General features: G+C 43.8%; 1 protein-coding gene across 4 annotated transcripts in view; it reads right to left on the bottom strand.

Annotated features, from left to right (window-relative positions):
- The window catches only part of ANKRD44 (ankyrin repeat domain 44), a 373,968-nt gene extending 365,044 nt beyond the window's left edge, over positions 1-8,924 (bottom strand). For 3 of the 4 annotated variants that reach the window (XM_064286862.1, XM_064286865.1, XM_064286863.1), the window contains exon 1: positions 8,709-8,923. In XM_064286862.1, the coding sequence (XP_064142932.1) occupies positions 8,709-8,735 (27 nt within the window). In that variant the 5' untranslated portion in view covers positions 8,736-8,923. Of the gene's footprint in view, positions 1-8,708 lie in introns of all 4 variants that reach the window. The other variant, XM_064286864.1, reaches the window with a different exon arrangement.
- Between the last annotated feature and the right edge of the window lie 3,976 nt (positions 8,925-12,900).

Raw genomic sequence — 12,900 nt, 5'->3', positions numbered from 1 at the left:
CAAATTTCTGGAGCCAACAGCTGGGAAACAGACTTGTTAGCCCCAGATGTTATTGTAGAGTTCAGTGAAATTGGATTGTGCCTAGAAGAACCTAGGGTGTTTGCTAAAACAGCACCTGTGAGGAAGGGTAAGTTGGCCCCACTCACCATAGCTACAACAGACCAGGTTTGCTTCCCTTGCCCTGCAAAAGGTCCAAAAGAATTTTCAAAGGTGTACACTCACTGAGAACAGCCTCAGGGCTTCTGTGTCCCCACTCCCAGGCTCCTGGACAGCATTCCAACTCCCACGTGAGGTTCTGTGTTGCCCAGGGAAGTATCACAGACACCAAGCCATAGGCGACAATGCCCTGGAGACCCCAGAAGATGATCCTTGGGGAAAGGACTCTTACCACGGGCAGAACTCAGGGTATATAAGCACTGGTAAATGCTGAAGCTGCCACCGCCACACTGGAGGGAAAATCAGAGGTTCATGAAAGGCAGATATTTTTGGAAACCAGATTCAATGAGTTGAGAAGACACTGACTCCAAGATGTCTGGGATCTCTTAGAATGTCAGAGCTTGAATGAATTTAGAAGATTTTCCACCTACCCACTCCCATTTTCCAGACAAAGAAACTAAGCACAGGACTTGCCCAAAGCCATTCAGCTAATTAGAAAAAACCATGAGTAGAACTTAGGTGTTCTGGTTCCCAATCTAGTGTTCTTTTAATATAAACTAAAATACAATAAAAGCAATTTAATTTTTAAACTTTTAAGAGATAGGTTAGAACTGTGACTAGAATTTGCATGGCTAGGCTCCAAACACTTATTTCTGGCAACTCTAATTTTATCATGAGTTTCTGGAAGCTTCCTTAGGGCAAAAATGGTCTTCTGGTATTAAAGATATCTTAGAAAGTCACAGTGTGATGCTATGACCCAGTGGGTTGGGAGTAAGGGATTTATATAAGCATGAAGACCCAGAATGCAAATAAAGTCTCTGCTTAGGGGCACTGAGTTTCTTAACTTAATAGTGATGGAGTAATTTGGACATGGAGAGTGGTGACATTGTACAACATGAGGAACATAACCAAAGTCACTGAAGTGTACATGTAAAAAATGTTGGATTGGCAATGTTTATATATATGTAAAACACAATAAAGCAATAAAAATAAATAAAAGAAATGCAAACAAGCATTGACTTAGGAAAGCCAACGGTGGGTTATATACTTATTTGCTTAGCTCAAACAATGGAGTACTAGACCACTTTTCAGGGACAGTGATGGTTCAGTAGCAGAATTCTCACCTTCCATGTGGGAGACCCAGGTTCAATTTCCAGCCAATGCACCTCAACCTCAGTCACCACCCATCTGTCAGTGGAAGCTTGCGTGTTGCTATGACGCTGAAGAGATTTCAGTGCAGCTTCCAAACTCAGACTAGGAAGAAAGGCCTGAGGATGTACTTCTGAAAAATCAGCCAGTGAAAACCTTATGGATCGTAACAGTCCAATCCTGCTGTGCATGTGATCACAATTGAGTTGGGAGCAGGCTCGCTAGTGGCTAACAAGAACAACAAAGACCACCAATTCCACCCCTAGGTATATACCTTAGGAACCTAATAGAAGTGACATGAATAGACATATGCACACCTATGTTCATCGCAGCACTATTCACAATAGCAAAAAGATGGAAACAACCTAAGTGTCCATCAACAGATGAATGCATAAGTAAAATGTGGTACATACATACAACGGACTACTACTCAGCGATAAAGAAAAACAAGTTCCCAAAACATCCTGGAACATGGATGAACCTGGAGAACATTATGTTGAGAGAAATAAGTCAATCACAAAAAAACATATATTTTCTCACTTTTATGAAATGACATGAACAGGTGAATATACAAAAACTAATGTTCATTAGTGGTTACCAGGGATGAGGGGAGGACGAATTTACTCTGTAGATAGTAGATACTTGCTATTTTTGGTGATGGGAAAGGTAACACCAAATTACAGTGAAGTGCACACAGCTTGATGAAGGTAAATGATGTCACTAAAATGTACACAAGAAAAAAGGACCTATTAGTATTTGCTATGGCATATATAATTTTGAAATAACAACAAAAACAACCAAAAAATATGTGCAGGTGTATACGTATGTTGTTGTTAGGTGCCTTCGAGTTGGTTCCGATTTTTTTAAGAGCATGAAAACTGATGAGAGAAAATACTTGCTCTCTGGATCTCTGATGGCAGTAAGAAGGCAAACAGAGTAATAAAAAGACTTAGACAGTCTCTAAAATGAAGGGGGGAGGGGGATTCATTTTTAAATCACTGACATTGGTTAAAACGCTCCTCTGGAACCTGAAGTTAACTGTTGGATTTTGTTACCTGCAGAGACAAAGTAGATCTCATCTGCAAATACATCCTCCATAGTCTCTCCACTAGAGGGACTGAGTCACAGCACGGGGAGGGAGGGGTGAGACACCATAAAGATATCCTCCAGTCTAACCTCTTCATTTTACAAAGAGAAATCTGAGGCCCACAGAAGTTAACTGACTTGCCAAGGGTTGGCTAATGCACAACATATGCCACCTCTCCCTTATCTTATCCCACAGCAAACATAGATAATCAGTCATCACACTTTCCCCATCCTCAGCTGCCAGAGTCATAACCCTTCTCACAGACTGCTCCTGCAACCACCCTTGACCAATTGGTCAGAACTGACACGTGAGATGGAAGCTATTTTCCAGCTCTGAGCTTGCACAAGGTCATAAAACAACCTTTGAATTACCTGCTCCAAAGTAGACCTGACATAAAAGAGAATGACTAGTCTACTCGTCAAACTAGCACACAGCCAAAGTCAAGCCTAAAGAGAGCAAACATAGAAGCTATGTAGTGCGATCATACGTCCAGATTACCTGGGACGGTCCTAGTTCACAGCTGTTTTCCTGGCTTAATTAATAATATCCACATCACTCTTAAGAATGTCCTGGTTTAGAAAAAAAAAAATATAGTCATCTTAATTCTATGTAACTCCTAATTATCTAAAATACATTTATAAATTATTTGTTTCTTTCTTTGAGCACATATGTGTCAGAAAAAAAAATGGTGAATGGGTTACCAATAATTTTGTCATACAAAGGGGCTTTCAAATTATACTAAACTCAAATAATCTTGGAAGAGTCTCAGGGACCACTACTCCAGACAATCTGTTTTCTATACTAAGCTCCAATATGGAATTTTTTTGGAGGATGGTGGGTGGGGAAAGGAGTGCCATAGTTTAATGAGCTTGAAAACCACCAAATTATTAGGTCTCTATAGCTCCTGTCTGCTTTAAAATTATTTCACATTATACTTCTATAATTCTCTTCTCAGAATCTATCACTTTAGCCTATAAGAACCCACATTATATTGCTGAAATATAAATCCTTTTAAAGAATGTTTTAGCCCTGTTTCTGGTATAAACAACTGGGTCTTTTTGAGCTTATATTTACTCTCATTTTAAAGAAAAGTGGGAGTAAAAGTTGAAGACTTAGAAAAAAGATTCAATTAATCCCCGGCCAGTGCTGAACTGTGCTAGGGCAACTACTCGTTTATTTAAGAGAGCCGTAAATTCTGTGTATTCAGCAAAGTCATTGGCCTTAAGAACACAGATATCAGCTACGTGCTCAAGAGGAAGATAGTGATATTATCGTTTAGAAAGTTTAAATTTTTTACCTGGCTTAGACTGACGATTAGAAGGAAATATAACAGTGTCAGAAGTAGCTATCTCTGAGTGGAAGAATTTCAGACGATTTTGACTATTTTTCTTCTTGCTTACCTACCTTTACAATTTTCCTACAAGATTCATAATTTATTTGTTACACGAAAAAATAACCAAGGAAAAAAAACACCAACCTGCCAACACATCATTCACCAGGGTGGGGAGGTGAAGAGGCTGAAGGGATAAACCCGGCATAAACCAGGCAGGAACAGAAGCCTCAGAGCAGCTATTAACTGACAGAAATGGGTCTGGCCCCAAGAGGTAGAAAGAATGCAGACAGTGCTGCTCACAAGTGGCTTCCCCTTGAATAAGAGCGGGTCTCCAGTAGTCCTTCAGCTGCACTGCCCTTTAAAATATTATTAGAATAGCCTTGTGGTCAGAGCCCTACCTTTGCAATCAAACTTCCGGGGTAGATGGTCATGCTCTAACACTGACTGTGTGTGTGACCTTGAACAAGGCAATTAGCCTTTCTACTACTGTTTTCTCATCTGTAAAATAGGAATCACAACACCTACCTCTCAATGTTGCTGTGAGGATTAAAAGAGATGATTCACGGCAAGGACTAAGCATACAATAAAAAAACAAACACATTGCCATTGGGTCAATTCTGACTCATAGTGACCCTGTAGGACAGAGGAGAACTGTCCCACAGGGTTTGCAAGGCTTTAAATCTTTACAGAAAAAGAGTGTCATATCTTTCTCCCGCACAGCATCTGGTGGGTTCAAACCACCATTCGATTAGCAGCCGAGTGCTTGACCACTGCACCATCAGGGCTCCCAGCATACAATAAGAGCACAATAAATGTAAGCTATTATTAGCTCTCTGCCATGAAACACTAGTCCTCAAGTACACTCCCAAAGCCAAGTGACCAAATCCCAAAACAATCAGAAAAGGGTCCAAAGAGTAGGGCCTTTCTATTCCCTTCTTCTCTGCTGAAGGCAGGACTGAAGAATAGTGTTTGCTTTAAGTTCAGTGCTTTAGGGAGCAATGGAAGGACAAGAGCAGTCCAATAAAATGCGTAACATGTCCCAAGGCCTTACGCTGTGAGCTAAAAGTTCTACTTTCAAAGTTAAAGGGTTTCTAGTATTTTGCCACTGCCACGGCTGCCAGTCACTGCCTTTGGCAAGGAGGTAGGTGACTCAAGTGCTGAGCTAGGACTTGGCAAGAGGATGCCAAACCAGAAGGCTTCCAGGCAGGAAGCCACAAAAAAGGCCACCTGCTGAAACATTTTGTCTATAGGCAGCCTTAGAGTGGAGGTGGTATTCTGCCGTCATTTGAAAATTCAGATAAGAATAGTGAACATTTCAAAAGTCCACCAGAACTCACCATTCTAGCTTCATAACTCCGAAAAAAAATTTTTTTGGTCCAGGCCAAAGATATGACCACAATTAAAATCACTGAAATGTCTTAACTATATGACATAAAGAACAACAAAAGTTCAGTATCAAATCAAATTGCAAAGAGTTTCATGGATATCTCAAGCCAAAATACATATCTGTATAATAAAATCTTATCATATGTTTTATATTATATTACACATATTTGTTGTTTTTGTGTACCATCAAGCCAATTCCGATTCATGGCGAACCTATAGGACAGAGTAGAAGTGCCCCATAGCGTTTCCGAGGAGCTGCTGGGTGGATTCAAACTGCCAGCCTTCTAGTTAACAGCCTGAGCTCTTAACACTTCATGACCAGGGCTCCATTACATATATTATACAAATGTAAAATTATATATTACCAAACCAAACCCAGCTCTGTCGAGTCGCTTCCGACTCATAGGACAGAGTAGAACTGCCCCATAGAGTTTCCAAGGAGTGCCTGGTGGATTCGAACTGCCGACCCTTTGGTTAGCAGCCGTAGCACTTAACCACTACGCCACCAGGGTTTCCAAAATTATATATTATACAAATGTAAAATTATACTATACATTATCATGTGTGCATAATAAAATCTTCTTTCTCAACCTTAATATCACCTCTCTTTACCAAAGATATAAATAAATCTCCTAACATCCATCTATGAGGGAATAATTACATTATTATATTAATTCCATAGGTAAATGTATTCTACGCTCCATAGGTGACCAACTTATCCTGGTTGTCTGAAACTTTCCTGGTTTTAGCTCTGAAAAGTCCCTTGTCCTGGGAAACCCCTCAGTCCTGGGCAAACCAGGGCAGTTAGTCACCCTAAAGCTGCAAGAAAAATGACGTGCATCATGTGAAGGGGAAAACAGAAGAGACAAATGCAGAAGTGCTAAATGCCAAGCTTGTTTGTTTGTAGCAATAGCTCCCAGTTCCTTTTCATAGTAAGAAAAGACTAAAAGCCACACACTTGCCTCTCCCTTTCCCCTTTCTTCTCACTCTCCCAGCGTTAAAAAAAAAAAAAACCAAATCAGGAAAAGGCATTTTTCCCTTCTCTTGTGTGATTGAGAGGTCACTGCAGAATTAACTGCTAAAGTGGAGATCACCATCACCCAACAACCTCCTGCACCCAGCTTCAGCAGAACAGGACCGCCTCTTACTTTGGGCATGTTTAAAGACAACTTGTAATTCAGGTTATCAGCAGGAAAAATGTGTCCTCAAGCAAAAAAAAAAAAAAAAACTGCAAGAGCCAGGACAAAAATCAAGGTGTTAAAACAAATGAGGGAGGAATTTAAAAAATAGTTCTTGTACAAGTAGCTAAAAGGAGAACTGTACACTCCCTCTACAAACTCTAAGGCAGGGATTCCAGGCAGGCTGCTCCCTACCCACTCTTCTCGCAGATTTTTAAGCACAGAGTTTTTAAGCCTCCAATGAGGTTAAAAACCGACTTCTAAGAATTTAGAATTTCAAACTGAAAAGGTAAGACTATATAAGGCAAGAAAGACCACATGCTTCCTGGACCTGAAGCCACACAGAAACCTCTGTTGCTCAGCACCCCACCCCACCCCACTCCACCCAGAACGCCTTTCCACCCAATCCCCCCTGGCTGTGTCCCAAGATAGGCAGGGAATTTTTAGATGATCTTAAATCTTAGAATGTCTTATCTTCTTTTTATGCATCAGGAGGTGGAACCAAATAAACGTTTTGGTACTCTTTCTTTCCACAGTTACACTAGTTTATAGAGGGGGGCCGGGAAAGGACATTTTAAAAGACAAACATCTTTAGAAATCCTAAGGAACTTCTGATAAGTCCTGAAGAATAACATCCTTTCTTTTTAAGACCAAGTAATACACTTTTCAGCAGTGTCCATCTTGATTTAGAAGAGGATGCCTTCTTGTAACCCTTACAACACATCCAATGAAAAGCCAGAGGTGTCTTACCAACTCTAGCAGAAAGCACAAGAACCTGGAAGGCAACCGGAGCTAATCCTAGCTCTACAGGTCAACAGCTGTGGTCCCTGAGTAAGGCATGCTTCATTTCTACAGATAATAGTTTCTTCATTTGAAAATTGAAGGACTTGAGCAGGAAGGTCTTTAGCATACCTTACAACTCTAAAATCCTAAGTAAAATTCTTTCATGTACTGTTAGAAGCATTTTTTTTTTTTTTTGGACCTTGCTGATTAAGGATTAACAGACAAGTAGGTGACCAGCAAAGATGACAGGACCAAGGCAGACTAAAATTGGAAGATTTAAAACAAGCAAATGTCTAACAGTTGGCTAAGAATGTGGCTAAAAGGTGGGAGAAATCCTAATATCAACTTACAAACACTTTTAAATGCTCTGGAACCAATGAGAACACGTAAACTCATCAAAATCACTAGGCTCCTCCTACCAAATTTAACAACAGCATGGATTTTAATTCAGTGACCTCCCCCCTCCACACAGTCTATAAATATTTAGGGAAATCAAACCAAAAATATAAATCTAAAAGCACGAGAACAAATCATTGCAAAAACATCGTGGTAACTGATAGCATTTAAGTCCCAGACTGCTCTGGCTGGATGCTAATAGGGGACAGAATAGGTGCCACTGGAACCCACTCAAGAAGTTTGAGATGTGTAATACCAAGGGCTGGCCCGTTTGACAGCGTGTCCAAGTCAAGACTACATCTTGACCTACCAGAACACCAAAACAATGTTTATCTCACTAAATGGGGGGGGGGGGGGGGGGCGGGGAGGCAAGCTTTTTCCTTTTTTCGTGGAAGGAGCTGCAAGGAGTTTTGTCGTGCAACTTGATTGGGCGCCTGTGAGTGCCCATTTCCTAAGAGCAGCAGAAGCCACAAAGGTGAGGTGTCTCCACACCACAGATCTGCACTGCCCTGTGTTGAGTCTTAGCGAGGAAAGCAACAAAGCCGATGGGGGCACAAGCAGACGGTAGCCCACCACTTGAAAGTGGAGGCCCCGCCGGACTGCACCGCATTCTCCTCCGGAAAGACGGACCAGAGCCCAGAGCGCCTCTTCGAGGGTCCCCATCGGACATGCACCCGCCGCCTCTGGCCAGCTAAAGAGGAAGTCAGGATAGCATGTCAAACGGATAGACAGCCCGATCACACAAGAGACGTGGGCTGGGCCGGTCTCCGGGTTGCCTTGGGGAGGGGTTCCAGACTGCGGACCTTTCTCCCTCTGACCCCACAGTCCTCCTCCCGGCGGCGTGGACCTCGGCTGCGCAGCCCGGTGGAGTCGGAGGAGTACCCCGAGCCTCCCCTCCCCCTCTTCCTCAGCCTGGGCCCGCGTACCACACACGCAGACCCACACAAGCCCGCGCACCCGCGCCCAGGCTCCGCCCAGCAGGGTGCCCCCTCAGCCTTGCGGCACGCCGCGGTGCTGAGGGTGCTGAGCGGGGCGTGCAGTTCCGACGGCCCAGGGCGGGGAGCAGCGCCGGGCAGGAGAGCGGCCGCCGCGGGGTTCAGAGGCAGCCCGCCAGCCGCACACACTCCTCCCCTTGGCCCGGAGTAAACAGCTCGCGGGCTCGCTCCGCGCCGCCCCCATCCCCCGCCGGGCTCCGCACCGCCCCGCGCCGAGAGTCCCGCCGCCGGCCGCCGCCCCCTACCTGGTCTGTGAGTTTGAGCACTACCATTCTTCCGCTCCTCCGCACGCACACACATACAGGTCCCCAGTCCGGAGATGTCAAGCCAGGAGCCGGGGAAGCGGAAGGGATTGCCAGGGGAAGGGAAAAAAATCTGGCTCCCGAATTTGACAGCCCTCCCCCTGCTCCTCCTCCGCCACCGCCTCCTCTCGCCGAGAGGCTGACACTGGCTAGTGGTGTTTGCAGCCGAGCCCGCCCGCCCGCCTTTATACAGGAAGTGCCGGCTGCTGCCAGCCGGGCCGCCACTGACATCACCGCGCGCTGCCTCGCTCGCTCGCGGCCGCGCCGGCTGGGCCGACGCTGCCTCCTGCCGCCCGCAGCCGCGCCTCGCAGCCCACGGCCCCCAGCGCTCGCTGGCGCCAGCACCTCGCGCTCCGCCGAGGCCAGACTGATTCCTGCTTTACGCACACTGCACATGGGTGAGCTCGGCACCGGCCGTCAGGCCGCCCGGCGGCCCCAGGGCGCGCATGGTAAAGGTGGCGACCCGGGGCTGACCGTCGTCTCCCTAGCCCCATCTCACTCATGTGCACAGACACACACGGACACAACCTGATGAACAAGCCCCTGTGAGGACACCCCGAGGGGGCAAAGAAAGGCTGCCACTCACAAACCACCCACTTTAAACTGGGAGGCTGGGGCACACCCCCTTCCCTTAAACCTCTCATTATAGTCCGGAATCCGATTGTACCAGCCCTCAAAATTATCCCACCTCAATCAGGCACCACAATTCAGATACTCTTAGTTTAATGCCCGGAGGCCTGATACAGGGTATTTTTTTTTTTTTTTTTAGCAAGTAAGTGAGCCGTGTTTCACAAACATTTGGGTTTGGGGCGAGGTACAGGGATTCTGACATTTTCACCTTGTTCCCTAGCCAGAATCCAGCTAGACACAAACACACACACACAATCATTATAAGTAACACTCTGGGTTTTGCTGTTGATTTGTGGTTTGGTTTACCTGGAGGGTGGAGCTGGAGCAGGACCCTACAGGACAGAGTAGAACTGACCCACAGGGTTTCCAAGGCTGTAAATCTTTATGGACGCCGAGGGCCACGTTTTTCTCCCACTGGAGCGACTGGTGGGTTCCACCATCGACATTTCGGTTAGCAGCCAGCCGCTTTTGACCACTGCACCACCGAGGCTCCTTACTGGAGAAACTGAAGAGATCGTGAATTACCTCATTTTTAATGTTTCCACCAGTCCTGATCATGCATTTCCACAAAATCCAAAGTTACCATGCTCTTCAACAGGTGGAAGACACGTTAAGCAGCATGGGATACAAAGGCAGCGGTCATATTTATAATCATGGCTAATGTTGACACTTGTAGAATTTGGACAAGCATTTATTTATTCAACAACTATGCACTGGGTGCCTACCTTTTACCAAGTACCCCCCCCCCAAAAAAACACACTGCCGTCGAGTCGGTATTCATAAATAGGCAAGATACCTAGTCTCGGAGGATGCCTGACTATAGTCAGGCTAAGGAATGTAATTACCAGTTGAGATGAGGGATTACAGGGGAACAAATGCTTCTAAAGGAACCCATGACAAAGGAATCAGACCAAAGTGATGCATAAAGCCAGGCTTCCCTGAGAAAGTGACATTAATTGAGATCTGGAAGAGGAGAGGAGGTATGTTAGCAAGGAAGGCAGGAGGCAGCTCCCAGGCAGCCCCTTGTGCCCCTGACAGGCCACAGAGCAAACCTGCAGGGAAGCATTAAACAGCAAAACACAGCTACAGAGTTCCTGGGTCATGAGCAAAGATATCCTGCTTATTCACAAACCAAAAGTGTATACTGCCTTCTGGGGTTCTTCCTCCCAACTTTGAGAGCCTCCGCAAAGGTTCCATGTAAGAAAGGAGAGAAGGATGTGAGCTGGTAGCATTCACTTAGCATCCTCTCCTTTATCATTCAACCACCCAGTTTAGCTAAGCAGATAAGTCACAAACGTACTCTTACTAGTCTGATAAAATTGTGATTCAGATCATGTAGACAACGGGAACCAAGGAGGCATTCTCCTGGCTTTCACTCCTCTATCATCAGGGAAGCATGAAGAAAAATGTATTTTTTCTCTCAAAGCCCTCTCTCAAATACAAAATAGATTGCTTTGGTTGCATCTGTGAGGCAGTTTTTAACTACTGGTGTTGGTGTATCTATTTACTAATACCATTTTGCATGGGTTTGTAAGTAAACTGAACAGGACACTGAATTTTCCACTTAAATATAGCCTTCTTTCAGAAAAGTAATAACAAATGGTTTACTTTGGAGAGTGCTCCCAAGATCCTCTTTGCTTCACCATGGCATATCTACCCAAGTTCTTGAGACCTCATTTGAAAGGCGGAGGGAACAGTCCACAACCCTATCAGACCCATCATCCCCTTTTTTGTAACTAGTATATTTAATACTCCCTTACTATCTTGAAATGAAATTAATAGACAATATAACCTACCTATTCAAATCACAAAAAAATCAATAACAAAGGGAAAATAGAAAGTAATTTAAAATTAATAAGTATTTCATAAGTAAATTCTATAGCACAACTCTAATGGAAGATAACATGAAGTGGAAGATGGCTTGCCCCTTAGTTTCCTAGTGCCGCTATAACAGAATACCATAAATTGGTGGCTTTAACAAACAGAAATTTATTTTTTCACTGTTTAGGAAGCCAGAAGTCCAAATTCAGGGTGCAGGCTCTAGGTGAAGTTTGTCTCTCTTTGTTGGCTCTGAAGGAAGGTCCTTGTTTCTTTGGCTTCTGCTGCTGGGTAATCTTCATGTGGCTTGGCATCTCTTTTCCCCCATCTCTGCTTCTCTCTTGCTTGTTTAATCTCTTTTATATCTAAAAAGAGATTGACTGAAAACATAACCTATACTAATGCTGCCTCATTAACATAGCAAAGGCAACCCATTCTCAAATGGGATTATAACCACAGGCATAGGGGTTAGGAATTACAATACACATTTTGGGGGAACACAATTCAGTTCATAACACCCCTATATGTAGAACCATTTTGAATGAGATAACTACAAATACTGACCAATATGAATGTGTTGTGTTAGCAACTCAAACATCAAGATTGGTGTTGTTATAGGTGACATGACTTTTGAAAAGCTGAACAACTCTTGGTCAAGTTCCAAACAAAATAAAGAGTTAAGGATTGGGTTAAATTTATTGATATGGGTGCATTTACCAGAAAGTGTGGATTTAAGATATTAACTAGTGCTTTGAATGTGACTCTAACAGTTTGCTCAGTTGGTTAAATGAAACTTGCAGTAGTCTACATTCAATGAGATCAAGATGCTAGAATGCCCCTGGTATAATGTGGAAAAAGAAATACAAAAGTTTACCGAGATAAGAATGTTGGAGTGATTTTATCATGTGTAACCTGCACACCCAAACCCAACCTACATACACCTTGAGGGCCCAGATGACAGTCTTTACACTAAAAAAATTAAAAATTACACTAAGGCATTGAAAAACAGATTAGTGAAGAGAGCACCAGAAAAGCTCTGTAGTAGCTGGATATGATGGTAGGAGATGCTTCCAGTGAGGTGGCTTCCTGATATCTGTGACAGTGGGATACTGGGATACCAGTGCCTAACTGGCAGAAGCAACATGGACACATTTACTGTAGTGGACAGCAGGGAAAAAAGTAATAAACAAAGGTCTTGACCTACAGGTATATTTGACAGTACCTAAAAAAAAAAAAAAAAAAAAAAAATTTTTTTTTTTTTTAATTGATCCAGGTGGCCCTAGGAATAAAATAGGTGGGCAGACTTCTGAAATATTCCTTGATCTTTATTGAAAAAACAAACTCTGAGTATGCTGGCCTTGAGCCATTAAAATGAAAAATCATCCTTCTCATCCAGTTTCCATACCTAAGCTAGTTTACAGGCATGGTGCCCCTTAATTGAAAGGAGGGCTGGTCCCTGAGAAAGAATCCTACGGCACTGCCATAAATACATACTACAAATCTTCATTCAAGCCTTTCCCAAGGGAACCTGATGTCATTCACTAGGGTAACTTGTGCACTAGGGAAAAGGAAATACCCAGATATTTTGGGGATTACTAGACACTGTTTCTGAATTAATGGTGATTCCTGAGGATCCAAAATGCCATTGAGTTCACCAATCGAATTGGGGACTTTTGGTGTTCCAGTG

The sequence above is a fragment of the Loxodonta africana genome, chromosome 6 (assembly GCF_030014295.1).
Source record: "Loxodonta africana isolate mLoxAfr1 chromosome 6, mLoxAfr1.hap2, whole genome shotgun sequence".
Lineage (NCBI taxonomy): Eukaryota > Metazoa > Chordata > Mammalia > Proboscidea > Elephantidae > Loxodonta > Loxodonta africana.
Note: the sequence above shows the minus strand (reverse complement) of the source record. Positions and strands in the feature narration are given on the sequence as shown.